Below are 17,706 nucleotides of genomic sequence, written 5' to 3'. Positions count from 1 at the left end.
AACGTTTGCCATTAGGATGTTAAAGAACTTGAAGAGTATGGATCAAGGTTTCAAGATCACAGAGGAAAAAACACACAAGTGTTTTGTCTTTGTTATTTTTTTTTGTTTTTTTAATGAAACCAATCAAGAGGCACAGAGTTTTGCAGCAGTGACTTGCTCTGAAAGTACTAGTTCTTACGCAACATGTTACCTTACAGGTTTACATCAGTGGAAATTATGAAGGTTTGGGGCGGACTAAAACCTCAGATTTAAAGACAAAGGCCTCCTCACTGTGCAGGCACGTTAGTCCAAAGACAGTGCACAGTATAATCACAGGTTTTCACAAAACCTAAAGCGGCTGAAAACGATCCATCATTTTGGTCTGACGAGAGTGAGGTGGAAATTTGCTGACATGTCCAGTAAGCTGTGTAAAGATTACATCGAATGATTTGTAGCCAATGACGGGTTCACAGTCATGATTCATCAGTTCTGCAGACAGGATACAGCACCTGCAACACCCTGCTCCAAACCTTATCCTAAGGCTGCGTGTCATCATTTATCAAGAGTGTACACCGCTAAATTCGACAGGACTGTGAAATATTTCAGTTCTGAGTTTAAAGTCAGAATTCTGTCTCATGCATTTCTAAATGGACAACTTTCTGAGAGCAGCTAGTGACTGTATAAATGAGTGTTTTCCTACCTGTGTCGGGGGGTTTGATGATATCCATGATGACAGAGTCTGCTCCTTTAGTGTAGACAGTGATCTGATCCGTCAGAGGGTGTCTAACCACCACAGACATGCGTTTCCTGGTGGAGTCGAAGCCCAGTGTGTGCAGCAGCTCAAAGCTCAACTTCCCCAGGTGTGGCAGCTCCACGGTCACCTGGTCAGGGAGGCGTCCGACGAGGGAGCACTTGTAGGCCTTGGCAGCGTAGACCAGCGCAGCCTCATCGGGCGACTCGGCCTCATAGCGCAGCTCGCCCTCCTCCACGTTCCACGCCTTCCCGTCGTAACAAGGCGGCATGGGGCTGAAGGTGTGCTCCAGGCTCCCGGGAGGCTGCTCCTCGTCCAGTTTGGTGAGCGTGCTCTCCGCAGAAGGGGAGGACAGCATGCTGGAGCATCCCTTGTTGGAGGAGCGGTTGGTGATGAGGCTGGAGGAGCTGCTGCTATTGGAGCCTGATGTCAGTCGGCTGGGGGTGAAGCGCTTGATGAAGTCCTCAATGGTCTTAACTGGGGACTTGAGCTCAAACCTCATCCGGACCTGGACGACAAGGAAAATGAGTCAGTCACACCTGCAGCAGCAAGTTGCAGGACTTCTACTCAAATTGATGCAACTACAAACTTTTATTATGAAGCTCAATGTTTAGACTTTTATAATTCATGTGGAAGTCAGTTTAAGAAAGCAAACTTTGATCCTTTTAGCTTTTGCTCAAGGCAGACATTAACACACCAGTACAATCCATCAGAACTGCTTGTCAGATGGCAGAAGATATCCCACCATCCAACACGCAGTTCTGATGGATTATTTCAATGCCTTTGCTCTTAAGAACAAATTGAAACCTCAAAAACAAGTGTGACTGCTCTTAAAAGCTTTATGAATATCCACATCATTGATTAGGGATGCCATTCTTGCCTTCATTCCTGTATTAGACCCAGGCTAAACAGAAAACGCAACACATAAAAAAATCAAAGTTAGAGACTTACAACAGAAAAAGCCTTTAATTTGTAATAATACAACTAAATAAATATCCACCTTTCTCCATCAAAGTGCTGCAGCCGTCACTGTGATTACTGGGCGGTGGCAGCCATACATGACAAGACAACATTGGCAAACAAATGGCCAGTTTGGTGAATATCTATAATTGTTCGATTCTTTTGCTTACTTTTTGTGCATTACTTTAGTTTTATTTTCTAATTTAAATGCACTTACTTTACACCAACATCACTTAAGAGAGGGCATTAATGGTCATGATAAAAAGTAAGACTTAAGAATGAACAACAAGAAAATACATTTCTCCTGAAGCAGGGGCTACGCATCAACCTATGATCAGTGTTAATGTTAAGTTGCTTCTGGGAAACACTTCTTGAGTTTAAGAAAATCCATAATGTGGATTGAATTATCATTTTAGCCCAAAGATGGTCTTGTGAGACCTGGCCCTGCTCTGGTGGCACAGAAGACTACAGTACTGATGAAAATGCACCTCCTGGCCATTATCCTTTAGCAATTCCTTTATCCCAAGGTGGTGCATTACAATAGCAGAGGGAGTGACTCACTTTGAGGACTCCTGGCAGCAGTTGTACACATATATAGATATAAATCATTCAGGTACCAAGTTAGCAGCAAGGGCTTCATAATCAAATGTGAACAATTATATTGGCCCAAAGGACGAAAAAGCACAAACAACAACAAAAAAAAGAAACAGAAAGGAGACATTATCAAAGCCAGTAGTTCTGCCCAGATTTACATCTCCTTCCATCGTATCGGATAACCTCCACACATAAACACAGAGTACATAAATAATGTGTCACTTTGTGAAGCTTAATCCAAACAGGTTTGTGCCTCTGACTTGCAGGATTGTGTTAGTGCACAGTGTGTGGCGAGGAGAGGATATCACCTCTGAACAGGACAACCACTCCCAGGCTCACTCCAAAACAAAACAAAACACGGATACACAACTGCGAGTGGACCGAGCACATCAAAGATGCAGGCAGCAAAACACTGAAAGCTACGTGCAAAATGAGACTTTGGGGGTTTTTTGTGCTTTTGAGACTGTTTTTTTATAGGAAAAGTAGTCAAAACATGCAAGACATTGAATTCTTTTTGTTAAAAGATGGAAACTACTCCCATGTTGTGCAACATTAGAGAGGCCCAGATTTATCCTATGGTGACCATAATGATAATTTAGCAGAAATGTGTTTTTGTTTGTTAATAATTATGCATGTCCCTGAGACAGGGCAAGGACCCACTGCATGTCATACCGCCTGTCTCCAAATATCTAAACCAGGATCACTGAACTAAGAAACATAAATATGTGCTTGAAATATAGTTACGTTATAATGAACGCAATAAATATCAACTATCTGGCAGCCTCAATCAAGTCTCAATCATTTCTAAATGGTAAAAGGCAACCCCTTATTGACCAGAAGAAGGTTTGACAGGCTTGAAGGTTTTACCTTATGTCTGGGCTGGTTGGGCGAAGACACCACCACCGTGTTGCAGATGGTGAGAGCGATGAAGAAATCTATGATGTCAGCGAGATCAGAGGGAAGCTGGGACATGGGCTGGCTGTGGAAGCGCATGAAGTCCATCTGACTGCTGCATTCATTGACTTTGTCTAGGAGCTGAGGGTCGGGGGTGATATCTTTCTCCTGCAGGACAGATGAGGGTTTATCAGTGGAGAACACACAGCACAGAGTACGAGGACGGCGTGACAGTGAGGTGCACTGACCATGGGGCTGCTGAAGGCCGTGTGCTTAGACAGGATGCTGGCTCGCTTGGCCTCCGCCCTACTGCCCGTCCTGCGGTGGGACTTCGTGCTCTGGGAGCGTAGCACCACCCGGGTGCTCTGGTGGCTGGTCACACTGTCCCGCCTGGGCAGGGTGCCACCATGAGACGTACATTCTTCTTCCTCAGAATCCATCTCCTGGTACATAGCAAGTCTTCTAGCTGAATAACATGCACACGCACACACGTCATTAAGAGTGACTTTAAAAGGTAATGACTTCTAGCTGTTTTTGTAAGGGAGTATGTGTCTGCTGGCTTGTCTCACCATTGGCATCATGGGAGTACTCCACCCCTGCCACAGTGCAACGGCGAAACACCATCTTGTTCTCTGTCAGCGTGCCTGTCTTGTCAGAGAAGATGTATTGCATCTGGCCAAGATCCTCTGTGATATTAAGAGCTCTGCACTGCAGGTGAGAGTCTGTCTCCTCATCATACAGATCCATGTCCTGATGGATGAAGTACACTTGGCAGATCTTGACAATCTCAATCGACACAAAAAGGGAGATGGGTATCAGCACCTAGGAGAGGACAGAGAGAAGAGGTAGAGCTGGTTATCAGTTTTTCCACCCTACTACTGTGAGAAATTTAAAGAAAATACATTTTAGAGCAGAGATTCCCAACCTGAGGAAACTTGTACCCCAAGGGTACTTCTGCAGTTGCTTGGGGGTTTGTGTAAAGATTATGAAGTAGCTCAACCAATTTGAAAAAAATAAATCACAATTTGAAAAAATATATCCACATATTAAGTCAACTGCAACACCTGGACACTACAAGTAGAGCGAGTGGGAAAACTAGTTAGCGAGTGAGCATTAGTTGAAAGGGTTAGCTAAAAGTAATGGAGAAATTATTAAAACAGATCAAATTAATAGATTATCAGTTGAAATAGTTAGCCAAAAGTAATGGATAAATGGTTAAATCGGATAGTTAGCTAAAAGAAATGGTTAAAAAAGGTAGCAAAGTAATAACGGTTAAGCTAAAATGAATAGCTTTACAGGTGAAATGGTTAGCTATAAGTAATGAACAAACAGTTAAAACAGATGCTAAACATAATTTATAGTTTTTTATAGTTTATAGTTGAAATAGTTAGCTAAAAGTAATGGACAAATGGTTAAAACAGATAGCTAGCTAAAATGGTCAAAATAGGTAGCAAAGTAACTGAATAATGTTAACTGTAATAGCTAAATGGCTAAAACAGTTCAATTGAATAGATTTATAGTTGAAATAGTTAGCTATAAGTAATGAACAAACAGTTAAAACAGATAGTTAGCTAAAAGTAATGGTCAAAATAGGTAGCAAAGTAACTGAATAATGTAACAGTTATAGCTAAATGGCTAAAACAGTTGAATAGATTTATAGTTGAAATAGTTAGCTTAATGGATAAATGAAGTTGAGTTCTTCTGACAAGGCTGGCGGGGTACTGACAAAAAAAAGGTTGGGAATCACTGTTTCCATAGGTCAAAGTAAATATGTACTGGTATATGTTTGATTGTCTGAAAAAAATGTAATCCCAAGTGAGACATTTACAGGCAACATTTCTGGAAAGCAGTTCTGGACAAATGAGTCACAGCTTTTGGGAGCCTGCACACTCTCCCTGTGCCTGGATGCCAACAGAGTCATGTGTTTATTTGAAAGTGTGATACTGGTCTCCAACCTCAAACAGTTACTGTTTGTACAGAGTAACCAAACTGCTATCTTCACTGACTTCTCGTTTATTTCCAAGCTATGCGATATCAAGGGAACTAGCAGCAACATCTGACACAGGACACGGTGACATTTTCATTGACATTTTCTAGTGCAAGAAATAACAAACCATAACAACAACCCAAAGCAAATGAATCAATAGCTGTCAGGGTGTACTTTTTCCTAGTTTGATCCTGTATTATAAAGATTATTTTGCAGTATGAAGCAAGTGCTTCCTCGCTGCTTTTTCCAGATTAAATGTAAAGATCAAGATCTAGAGGTCACACACCCAGGGGGGCTGAAATAACTAATGCCAATGGTTTGATTTACAGCAATGCTTTTGTGCAGTGGGATAAAACATTTAGTGGTACTGTGTGTCTTTTTTTATCTTCCATCTGTGCCTTTGTTTCTTTAAGCTTCTCTCTGTTCCGTACCTGAAAGACGATGATCATAGTAAGGAAGAGATAAATAGCTGACATGATCGGTGATAAGTCTGTCCCCTCTGGACTAAGAACGTCAAACACAGGCCTCTTATCGCCGTACTGAAACATCCACAGCCCATGACCTGTAACAACACCACCACAAGGTCAACTCATAAAAACACTGGAATGAGAAGATATAAATAAAAAGCACAATAAAGGTGGTCCAAAAGTAGATTTTCTTTACTTTTTCACAATAAATAATAAAAGATAAGGGTTTTAAATAAAAATTCTCAATAAAAACCACAACATTTTCCAAAAGAACAGTTTTATGAACTTGCTACGTACCAACAGCAGCAAACAGGCACATGACCAGCAGGATGATGACACACCAGAACACATCTACATTCATCTGTCTCTCCAGTTTACTGCGCTTGTAGCGCGGGCCGTTGTTGTTTAGCATGGCTTTGGTCTCATGACCTGCAAAGACATACGGCGTGTTAGCAGCAGCTGGTCAGAGGTCAATTACAGAGTGTGACAGCTGACAACGTGGTTATTTTGGGGGTTAACCTGCGTAAATGACTATTCCCACAGCCTCTTCTGTGTTGCGGATGGTGCAACCTCTCAGCAGCAGATTATCTTTGTAAAGTGCATCTCTTCTGCCACTTCGATGGATTCTGTCAGGTTAGAAGATGCATAAAAATGAAGTTGCTGTTTCATGTTATCAAACAAAGGCAAAATTATCATAGTTATGTCTTTACATAATAAATACAGGAAAGGAGAGATAGAGTATCTCTTTATACCACAGCCTCCAAGACAACATAAGTTTATTCTGCTGAGCACCTCAAGTCAATCACGCTTTAAAGCATCATGGTCTCCCATCACCAGGAGCCCTTATCTCAGCACAAATTCCCTTTGATGTATCTCACTTCAACTTTTAAGTTTAAAGCTTGTCAGGCTCATCTAGAGTAATCAATGTCATACTCAAGGCTGAATTCAGCTCTTAGCTAGCCCACCAAGGAAGTTCAAACCCCTCATAGAAAAGGCTTTTTAACTAAACAAGAGATGCATGTTTAGTTGTATTAAATGAGGGACAAATGTGCCTGTTGTGGAGGAGGGCTGAGCTTTTAATGTCAGCCTTAATCCCATTACTAAATCAAGGATTACAAGTGTGTTAGTTAAACAGCCCCATAACCTTTAGATGGATGCAGCGCTTAATCATCTCTATTGTAGCTTCTTTCAAAGTCACGCAACTGTCAGCATGTTTACCAACAGGAATGTTCATCCTTTGGCCTCTGACAGCAGGGCGACTGACACGTCACCACCATTATAGATTAATAACAGTGGCCCTGAGCGCCGAGCAGCTGTAGTTCACACACAGCTCCCGGTCCATAGCTCACACACCGTCCAAGACATTGATAACCCTGTGAGACACAGAGTGCTTTCTCTCCCAGAAAGGTGGTGAGATTAGACTTGCGCCATTGGCTGTAATGTAATAAAACACTACTGAGACAACTGCCCACCCCCCTACGCCTCCAACTCCGCTGCTGTGCCCTGTGCTCCGGCGTAGCCTGGCAACTGAATACCTGCAGCATCTGGTCTCCTTCTGAGCTAAGAATAAATGTCATAATCATGTGAGTGCGGGTCAGTCCGACCGCTTTACTGTACGTTTTGTATCGTCATCCGCACACAAACTTAGCCAACACAAGAGCAGGCACACCTGGCACCTCTGAAAACTCTAGAAGGGATCAAACATGCTGCACCCCACTGATAAGAATCACCATGATTATGCTAAAGCAAAAAAGTCCAACATTTTGGGAAATGTGTTTATTGGCTTTTTTGCCCAGGACTGGATGAGAAGATCGATACCAGTCGCATGTCTGTAAAATAAACATAAAACAGCCAACAGATGCTAGCTTAGCTTAGCATAGAGACTGGAAACAGAGGGAAACAGCTAGCCTGTCTCTGTCAGAAGGTAACTGCCTTCCAGCACCTCTAAAGCTCACTGATTAACATGTTCTACCTCATTTGTTTAAACCAAAAATGTAAAATGTAAAAATTTGTGGTTTAATGGTGGGTTGTGTGCGGAGCTACTTCTTGGCCGGGTGCAGTGACTTTCTGGAGTCTTATCATCACCGTGAAGTTGCCAGGCAGCCCACGTTGACTTTCAATAGGCGACAAAGTGAAAAAAAGTTTATGGTGACTTATTTAGACATATAAATGCAACAATCACGTGTTGTTAAATATTCAAGCTGGCTACCTTTCATACAGGTCTAGGAACTACAGCTCCAGAAATCAGCTGACAGGGTTGTGTGGGTATTGCTTCAGAGGAAGCACATATGTCTACAAATATGCATGGTCAAATGGGCAAAACTCTGCAACCACATCCCAAGAAGGCAAATCGTTATCTTGCCTTGGAAAAACTGTTTCAGTCATAATTATAAGTTGGAAACTCCTGGCTTGTCAACAAACCGCAACTTCACATTTCCATTTAGGAGTTTAACATTACACAAAATGTCACTGAATTAATTCAGAGTGAAATGAAAATGAAACTTGAAACCTTTAATGTGAGTTAACAAATAAGAAACTTGAGCATCTTGGGTTTCAAAACAGTTACCGCCACATGGTGGGCAGCACACCAACCACATACCATGCAAAGCTGGCCACACAAGAGAGTACTCACATGTAGCCCCGGAATCTGTTCAGGTCATTGTTGGGCTTTTCACATTCAATTATGCTGTTGTACTTCAAGGGGTCAAAGTCACAATCCTGCAAACAGACAACAAACAATTGATTATTCTGGCTGCGGCTCCAATTTCTGACCAAATTACCCAATTAAAAATGGACGGTACCCCGTTCAGTTCTGACTAACATGTGACAACACAATACCATGTGTTACACTAGGAGTTGTTTGTCACATTTAGCCTACCCTCATAAATATAAATAGGGTGGCCATACCTATCTATATTTATTTATATGAAGTGAAGTCCTATTAGTGTATTCCATTATCCACCCCTTTTAAATGACCTGAGGTGATTTTATTTAACAAACAGGCAAAACATCCAAATTATTCAATATATAATGGTATTTCACTGTTAAAAGAAACCAAATCTTAAATTTTTTTTTATATACTAACATGTTCACATTTTAACTAGATACATTAGTTAATGATTAGCTGGTTATCAAAATGAACAAAAATATAACAAACATTTAGCTTTGCTGAGGAGCAAAACTGGTATTTGTTACTTGGTTACACACAAAACTTTTTTCAAAATGCAGAATACAATATTTTGTTTTATCGTCTTTATATAGGTAAATGCTCATTTCTAATTGGCCGCACAGTGTACGCAAAGACCCTTTAACTCACAAGTACTGTAGTTTTAGACTTGTGTGTTTAGTGTCTAACCTCAGAACTTTTGCTTCCAAAAGCATCAAACAGAAACCAAATTTGTGTGACGCAGAACCAATTAGATGGAAACAGAGTTGCAACGATTAGTTGATTAATTGTCAAACTATTTTAATAATCAATAATTTGTTTAATTTGTGAGTCATTTTTCTAAGAAAAAAATTATCTGATTCCAGCTCCTCAAATGAGAATATTTTCTGGTTTCTTCGCTCCTTTGTGACAGTAAACTGAATATATTTGGGTTTTGGACAAAACAGGACATTTGAGGACGTCATCTTGGACTATGGGAAACACTGATCGCCATTTTATGACATTTTATAGATCAAACAACTCATCAGTTAATCGTGAAAATGATCAACAGATTAATCGATAATGAAAATAATTTTTAGTTGCAGCCCTAGATGGAAACAGAAAGTCTCACCAGGTCAAAGAAGCTGCGGACGACCTGCCTCTGCTTGAGGTTAGTCTCTCCGTCCAGTGTGGCGGTCTCGATGTGGCACAGGCGGTCAGGGTCACTGGTGCTCAGCAGCAGAACGTCGGCGGGGAGGATCTCGTTACATCGTAGCCTGATGAAGTCTCCCACCTGCACCTCCTTCCAGTACTTCTCCACGTAGCGTCCCTCCGCTCTGCCAGAACAATGAGAGGGCAAACGGCTGGTGTAAGCTGCAGGGTGGAAGATGTGGAGGCATTGTTTTCAGTAATTGGTGGTTCTATAAAGAGAAACTTCAGCTCAAAGTCCGTTTATCTGTCCGGGACAACAGATCTGTTACACTTACAAGAGGACAGCCTGTCTGTGATGCTAAAGCTGCTGAGACAAACTTCCAAATTCCACCTAGCCAGAGATATTCCTCACACATTCTTCCTCACTATGACCATCAAAATATAAAACATGTTCAAAATGTAACTAAGCAGCAACATAACTCTGCGTCTTTATTGGATTAGACACAGATTTGGGGTGTAGGTGGATGAGCTGAGACCTTTTTAAGGGTTAAACAAACATGACTCTACAACTAAGGAGGAATGATCCCACTTGTATGACATAACATTGTCTCTGTTTGCAGAAAAACTCACCAGAGTTTCCTATTTTTAGTCCGTGTCAACAGACTGATTCTTCTTACCACAAATGAGCTTGTGGTGTTACGTTGGGATACTGTAAATGATGTCAGCACAGCTTGCTGCGCTCTCGGCCATCAAAGTGCAGAAACACTCATGGACAGAGAATAAGACTAAGCTAATGGTGACTAGGGCTCATTTCTGAACATTGTGATATTTCTGGTAGCAAATATCCTAAATAATGCACCATTTCCAAGCAAAACTCAACAGTCGAGAAGTGTAAGGGGAAACAAACACTTATTTATTTATAACAACCCCCCTGGCATAAATGACTCGCAGGCGAGTATATAAAAACATTCCTTTACCTGAATTTTGTCACTGAAATGCACGTGGTCTGCATGGTATTCAGACTTCTTCCATGCACTTTTTATTCTACACTGGACAAACGGGTTTTGCACACAACAAGATCAAATAACAAACTTAAAACTTATGACACATATATAAAGTCCCCTTTTCCCTTTATCCATTGCCTGAAAATGGATCAACAGCCCGAGGACAAAGAATAGACTTGCCAAAGTTAGAACACAGAACGGTTAAATAAGTGGTCCTCGATAAGTTCACTACTGTAGAAAAAGTAGTCTCAGTGCAAGGTGTAAGGCATTTATATGAAGGAAAAGCAATTTGAATACATCACCTTGGGCTGTGGAAAGTTTCTGACACTGACTATCCAACCAATTAATCAATAAAATAATTGGCTGATTATTTGACAATAACTGCAGCCCTGAAGCCCAGTGAAGCAGAGGCTCAAATTTAATAAATAAGCATCATATTTTTTTACTCAAATCTTCAGGCAATTATTTCAATTATCCACATTAAAATGTTGAACATCTAATGCTTCCAGCTTCTCTACTGTGAGAATTGACTGCCTTTCCTCGTCTTACGTTATTGTCAATTGAATCTCTCTTGACTGTTGACCAGACCAAAAAAGCAATTTGAAAACCTCCCTTTGGGCTCTGGTACACTGTGATGGACTTTTTTTTACTAGTTTCTGACCTTTTATAGCCCAAAAGATCAATCACTTAATTGAGAAAATAGTCGGCAGATTAATCGATGTTAGTAGCTGTAGCAATATTCAGTTTCCACTGGTGAGCTGAGTACAACACGTGTGGTCTGGAGAAAAGGAACAAAGAACATTTTTATATGATGGGGAGATGCTGTAGGTGATGAGAAATAAATCACCAAGAACTAAAACACAATAAATAAATAAAAATCTCGAAAGAATGTTGGCAAACATGGAGGTGATTTTACATTTTATTTGAGTAATTCTAATGAGCGCATGGTTTATGTTTTCTTTGACTTCACACCTTATTAAATGTACACAGCAAACTGTAACCATAACATACCAAGATAGTGCTTCTATGAATACCAAGTCTGTTGGTAAATGTTGTTGGAAATACCCCTGAGCGCTCTCCTTACTGGTGATCTTTGTTTAAAAAGGTCACAGCAACTCACGTTTTTAAATGAAAATGAGTGCTATAATCCTGAATGGGAGAAATTCACAGCAGCACTGCGCCTTTGGCATTAAGATTATCCAAATGCTATATTATTTTACTGTTTCATCTTTTGTTTTTCTAAATTTACATAAAACACACCAGAAGTATTCTCTGAGACAAACAAAGAAAGCGTAACGAGGCCAGTCTGATGAAAATTCATTATTTCTGCTTCTGTCTACTGGCAGTCAGAAGTCTGTCCTTCAGCGCTGCTTAAACGTGAAATTAATCCTCCATTCTTTGTGCGTGACCACTAAAGATCTACAGTAAATAGAGCAGTGAAAAGATGGCCCATACAAGTCATTAACTAACTCTCCAGTCGTGGAAGCATATAGCAGCTTAGACGTGCAGAGACCTGGGCCCGTACTGATCAAGCTTCTCAGAATTACTCATAAGAACACTGCTAAGAATTAAGAGTAAAAAAATTCTTGGCTCAAAGCTGTGCTCAAAAGTTAGTTCTAAAGCATCATAGTCCTAATTTGAGTGAAGTGTAGGACTAAATCTTAAGTGTCAGTCTTAGTGCTGATTCTCGACTTTGCTGTGCCGCAAACAGGATTTTGGATGACGAAGTAGGCAAGGACCAATCACAGATTTCCTTATTTAAGTATGTTCTCAGATAAATTCACATTGAATGGAGAACAGACATTTGAGAATTTGAGAGAATACATTATGTACATCGGCTACGTACACATTAGAAATTAAAGATAAAAAAGTTGATCTTTATATGAGTGCCATAAATTTTACCTTCTACTCCTGTGAAGCTGGCTATTTGCATGAACTGTGTTTACTTCTGTTGGATTACGGGGGGTTTTGTTGGGAAATCGATGAAACGCGTGACAGCGTGTGGAGCTGTGTGTGAAGTGCCATTATTGTTTCCATGACAATTTGACTTATTGATGGTTGTGACGGGCCTCAAATCATCAGCATTGCTGCATTTCTCCTGTGGCAAATAAACAAAGCGTCATCTCAACCTTCAATTTAGCTGAAAACGTATTGCAAGCCAGTGGTGAGATGACGTCCCTCACCAACTGCACTGTCCGACCCCGTCTACTTAAGTACTCGTCGTCAAATAATTCAGAAACATTCTTCCTCTCCTGAAATATTTGTGCATGTCTCTGTCTCCACAGTGCCATCACAAGCCCCTACTGGCAACTCCTAACCACTTGAGAGACCTCTCGAAGCAATCTTAATAATAAATAACTGGGAGTGTAAGAGTGATTCCTAGCTTTAACAAATTTGACAACTTGCTTATACTTAAAGTTTGAAAGTAGGAGTAAATTTCATGAATTCTCAGCACTTAAAATTAAATTGGCAGTTTGAGAAGCTTGATAAATACCAGCCCTGGAGTCCAGAGAGCATCTGGACAGCACCAGAGGATGTTGTTAGCACTGTGTAAAGCAGATTAAGAGCAAAGTATTTACATTCCAGTAAATTGAATTTATTAGTGCAAATACCTGATGCCACTTCAAAATCTAAATTTTTTTAGGATGAATCCTCAAAAGTAAATCATGATAAATGGAAAAAAGCATTTACCAGCACGTGGCCGTTTCCAACAAACACACTTAATTGTTAAACTAATGTAAATATGAGCCTTTTTGAAAAATGGAATTTCCCATATCATAAATACAAGCTTCTTCTGCTGTGCCATGTGACAAGTGTCTGTATGGAGATAAGACTTATCAGGGAAAACAATTCTTTTGTGGTTCACCTGCAAGTAAAAGTTCTCCAGAGACAGAAAGTGACAGATTGTTAAAGCCACTGTATATTTAACCTTGAGAAAAATGAAATACCGCTGCCATGTAGGTTCAAGTCAGCTGATGCTCGGCTGAGAAAGGGGATGTTTTGCACAATACTGCCACGGCAGAAGAAAATTCAATTATGTCCAACCTTCACAGAACAACTTGGGTCATGAAGACTTGGCTAAAAGTGTGGAGCCACTACACACTGAGCCTTTTGACTACCATGACTTATGCTCTGTACAGGGAAGACAGTGCTGCTTTTCATTAGCAAAACACATACCGTGCACACAGGCTCAGGAAAACAGTTATTAGTAGAGAAAGCTTGGGAGAGAAACAGGTTGTCAGGTAACATTCCGACTCACGATTAACAATGACAGCACTAAGGCAACATCCGTATTAGCAGCAAAATGGCTTCACACCTCTCTGTCAGACAGGTGGGCAGCAAACTGGAGATTTTCTGGACTTCTGGATGGTACATGTGATAGGCTATATATTCCTCGTGTGTTTTCCGGGTTTAACTCAGATGCCTTACATTATATTCCCACCATGCTGGACCCACAAACCTAAAGGCTGTCAGCTGGTTCTGAGGAAGTTTGCAAGAAAGGAAAATGTATCTGATTGCTTTTTTTTTTGTCTGGAACAATCTGCTTCCATCAGCTGATGTGAATGTGTGTAGCAGAGTGGGAGGACTGTTTGTACCATGAATTCTGATTTGGGGTGGGGGATACCTAAACACACAAGTCTTTTTTTTTTTGCAACAGCTGGCTGCTGGTTTTCAGGCCCAACTTACCTGCTGTAGACCAGACAATCCATGTGATTTATTTCTTTATCCGACCTGTGTCTCCTGTAGTCCTCCCATAAGTCTTTGATGGCAGTGACAGACAAAATGAAAACTACAGGAGCCAGAGCAAGTTCTGGCTGAAAGGCATTGACAACTGGAACAAAATTCAGCAAAGCGATGAAAACAAAGTAAACATTGGCAAATCTATGAAACTGTTCAAAAAGATTCTTTGGCAGGAAAGACAGCACAGTGTATTTGGTCGTCTTGATCTTGTTGTTTGCATAGTGTCGGTTTGGGTTTTCCTCTCCTTTGGCGTGAGCGTGCAGTATGTTTGCGTGGACAATCCTGGTTTTGTTCTCCTTGCTTTTCTTCTTTCTTTGCCTTTTAACTTTTGAAGCTTTGGCCATCCCCGGGTCTTCGCTCTCCCGCGCCATAGCCAGCCGCTGCTTCAAACTTTCCCACAGTTGAGGTTTTCGTGTCCTCTCACACAAAACAACACAAAGGGCTAGCTATGTTATCATTCTTTTACCGTGGGAAGAGTGTTTTATTCGCCAGTCCTGTTCGTTTATTCACACAAACAGCTCTTTTTCATCCATGTCGACTCCTCTTTTCGCGAGCCAGAGGAAAACTTTTGCCTGTTTAGCTTCTCCTTTTTTTCCCCTCACTGCTGGGAAGGATGCTGAGGTAGTGGGGAGGCATAACTTGGACTTCCCACAGTTCGGCACATGATTTGTAGACAACGTGGATCGGCCTCTGCCCGCGGTCGCGTGCTGGTGTTGTGTGTATAGACCAGCGGGCGCGCGCAGCTGCGCACAAACAGGACGTTCGTCAACGGGTCAGGGGTCGCGCTTCTCTGGAAATCTGACCCGCAGGCCCCTCCTCGATCCAACCTGGGTTTTTTCTGTCTCCAAGTGCCACGCGGTGTTATTGGAGTTTACGCTGGCTCACAGGAAGCAACTAAATATCGACACTGTAGGTGTCTGCAGTTTTTAGAAAAGTTAAACTGTTTGATGAGAGAAAAATAAGTTATACCACTTGAAAAGAAACACTTATTTTTTCTTTGTATTGTCTGTCTGTGATGGAGAATCTTGAATGTACAATTTGAGTATTACTATACTATAATAATAATAATAATAATAATAATAATATTGATGTAAGATAAATCAATAGATTTTTTATATAAATTTGTAGCGTTTTAGTTATTTATTTATTTTAGATGCATTAATGAAACTAAGTAAAAAACCATCAACCAACGTTGTTCTTCTATTCCATATTTATATATTTATATATTTATTTATGTTGACTGTATGTTTGTCTACGTGTAGCACCTTATCACCACAGCAAATTCCTCTTATGTGTAAAACACTACTTGGCAATAAAGCTCCTTCTGATTCTGATTCTGATTCTGATCAGCATTATTTGTTTTCATTGCTCAGCAGTATGATTTTGGCTACATTAGCCACATTAAAAAACAAAACATTATATCTATCGAGTTTTCTTTTTTTCTTTTTCTTTTTTTTTTTACAGCATTTGTGTTAACAGTTCACAGAATCAACATCTTTCATAACCTCCCACCCCTCCCTTTCTGGATAGTCCCCACAACTTTGCAAAATAAACCTAGTTACATTGGCCACATTAACCAACAACCCCTTTAATACCCTATTGTAATGTTACACCACATTCAACAAAATAGACAATGTTAGTAACTAGCCCAGGCCAGGCTCCAGACAACAGGAGGCCCTAGGCAAGATTTTCTTTGGACATGCTCTCCTCCAGGAGGATTGAAGGGCTCAGACAGGAGACGCTCGCTGACCACACATGCAGGAGTCTGTCTGACATCATCTCAAAAGGATGGCCTGCCTCATCCAAAGGACTCCCACATGGTGTGAAACCCTACTATGCAATGAGGGATGAGTCACAAGTGACAATGGACTGTTGTTACACAGTCAGCAATTTATCATTCCTCACTCTCTCCAACAGTGCTACCTGAAACAACTCAACCAGGACTACCCTAGCATTTAGGCCACAAAGTGCAGAGCCTAGGAGGCGCTGTTTTGGCCCTCAATGTACTATGACTTTCAAAGAGAGGTATCCAGATGTGCACAGTGCAACACCCTAAAGACACACTAGCAAGAGGAAACTCTGTTCCTCCACAAGGTCCTTGACCTGCCATAGTCCATCACTGCGGTCGACATTTGATTGATGCTTGACATAGAGTACTTAGTGATAGTAGACTCCGGGTGTTTTGAGGTCGACCAGCTCCACAGTTATAACAGCGCCACAATCATCACAAAAATAAAATGACACTTTGGAACCCATGGTATCCCACAGCAACATATGACTGCCAATGCCAGAACATTCAACAGCAGGGAATTTGAGGAGTTTACACCCACATGGGACTTTTCACACATCACCAGGAGCTCCAACTATCCCCAATCGATGGGACTGGCAGAGTGAGCTATGCATGACTACACCTGGAGAAATATGCTCATGCTGGGGCTGACTTCTATGCAGCTCTCCTCAACGTTCGCAACGTCCCACAGGATGGTGTGCCCTCACAGGCTCAACGCATTCTCTCACGCCGCACAAAGTCTCTGATCCCTATGACTAATTTCATGTTGCTACCCACAGTACAGTCTGATGTACAGTACAGTCTACCTTAGCAAAGATCAGATGATAAATGGTAAGGATGGAAACGGCACAGGGCTATGACAAGACGGCGACAGTGATCACATTTGTTTGACATTTGTTGGGTTCCAGGGTCTGGCTTTGTTTTCTTTTTAGTCCTGATTATCCCTAATGTGTTTCACCTGTTTGTTCACACTTCTCGTGTGTGTCGATAATTATAGTTCCCATTTTTATTCAGTCTTTGTTGGATTGTCTTTTGTTTTTGACGTGTGTGGTCTGTGACCAGTACTTCTGCTTGAATCCCTACTTGTTCATTTGCTATGTTTTGGATTTATTTTCATCTGCCTAAAACCTTGCCAGTTGCTCATTTTTCCTGATTTTGGATTTACATATTCACTCCTGCCCGTTTGTTTTGGATTATTGTTTCTTTTGTTGTCGATGGACTATCTTCTGTTGTCTTATTGGATACTAATTTTGGATCACCTTGTCTTTTCGGACTTTGCCACATTGTTTGGATTTATTTGGACTGTGTAACCATAAGTGTGTATACTTTTGTGGTTTTTGTTAATAAATAACGAAAATCACCCTGCCGTGTTTTAAGTCTGCTATTGGGTCCTAAAACCTGTTTTTGCCTGAGCACACAGCGTGACCTGTAACATAATGATATAGTGTAACATTTTTATCAAATGATCATGAAGTAATATATTCTGTCATATACTGAACAAAATTATAAACGCAACACTTTTGTTTTTGCCCCCATTCATCATGAGCTGAACTCAAAGGTCTAAGACTTTGTCTATGTACACAAAAGGCCTATTTCTCTCAAATATTGTTCACAAATCTGTCTAAATCTGTGTTTGTGAGCACTTCTCCTTTGCCGAGATAATCCATCCACCTCACAGGTGTGGCATATCAAGATGCTGATCAGACAGCATGGGTATTGCACAGGTGTGCCTTAGGCTGGCCAC

The 17,706-nt window shown here is 41.0% G+C and overlaps 1 protein-coding gene across 1 annotated transcript in view; it reads right to left on the bottom strand.

Moving 5' to 3' along the window:
- Positions 1–14,961, bottom strand: part of atp10a (ATPase phospholipid transporting 10A) — a gene marked incomplete at its 3' end in the record, with an annotated part of 31,326 nt that extends 16,365 nt beyond the window's left edge. The window contains 10 exon segments of the mRNA XM_046049503.1: positions 680–1,238; positions 3,152–3,346; positions 3,427–3,644; positions 3,748–4,000; positions 5,597–5,727; positions 5,930–6,061; positions 6,152–6,258; positions 8,265–8,350; positions 9,409–9,613; positions 14,120–14,961. Of these exon segments, the coding sequence (XP_045905459.1) occupies positions 680–1,238; positions 3,152–3,346; positions 3,427–3,644; positions 3,748–4,000; positions 5,597–5,727; positions 5,930–6,061; positions 6,152–6,258; positions 8,265–8,350; positions 9,409–9,613; positions 14,120–14,544 (2,311 nt within the window).
- Between the last annotated feature and the right edge of the window lie 2,745 nt (positions 14,962–17,706).

The sequence above is a fragment of the Micropterus dolomieu genome, linkage group LG05 (genome assembly GCF_021292245.1).
Source record: "Micropterus dolomieu isolate WLL.071019.BEF.003 ecotype Adirondacks linkage group LG05, ASM2129224v1, whole genome shotgun sequence".
In the NCBI taxonomy this organism is placed as follows: Eukaryota; Metazoa; Chordata; class Actinopteri; order Centrarchiformes; family Centrarchidae; genus Micropterus; species Micropterus dolomieu.
This window is presented reverse-complemented; position numbering and strand designations above follow the sequence as displayed.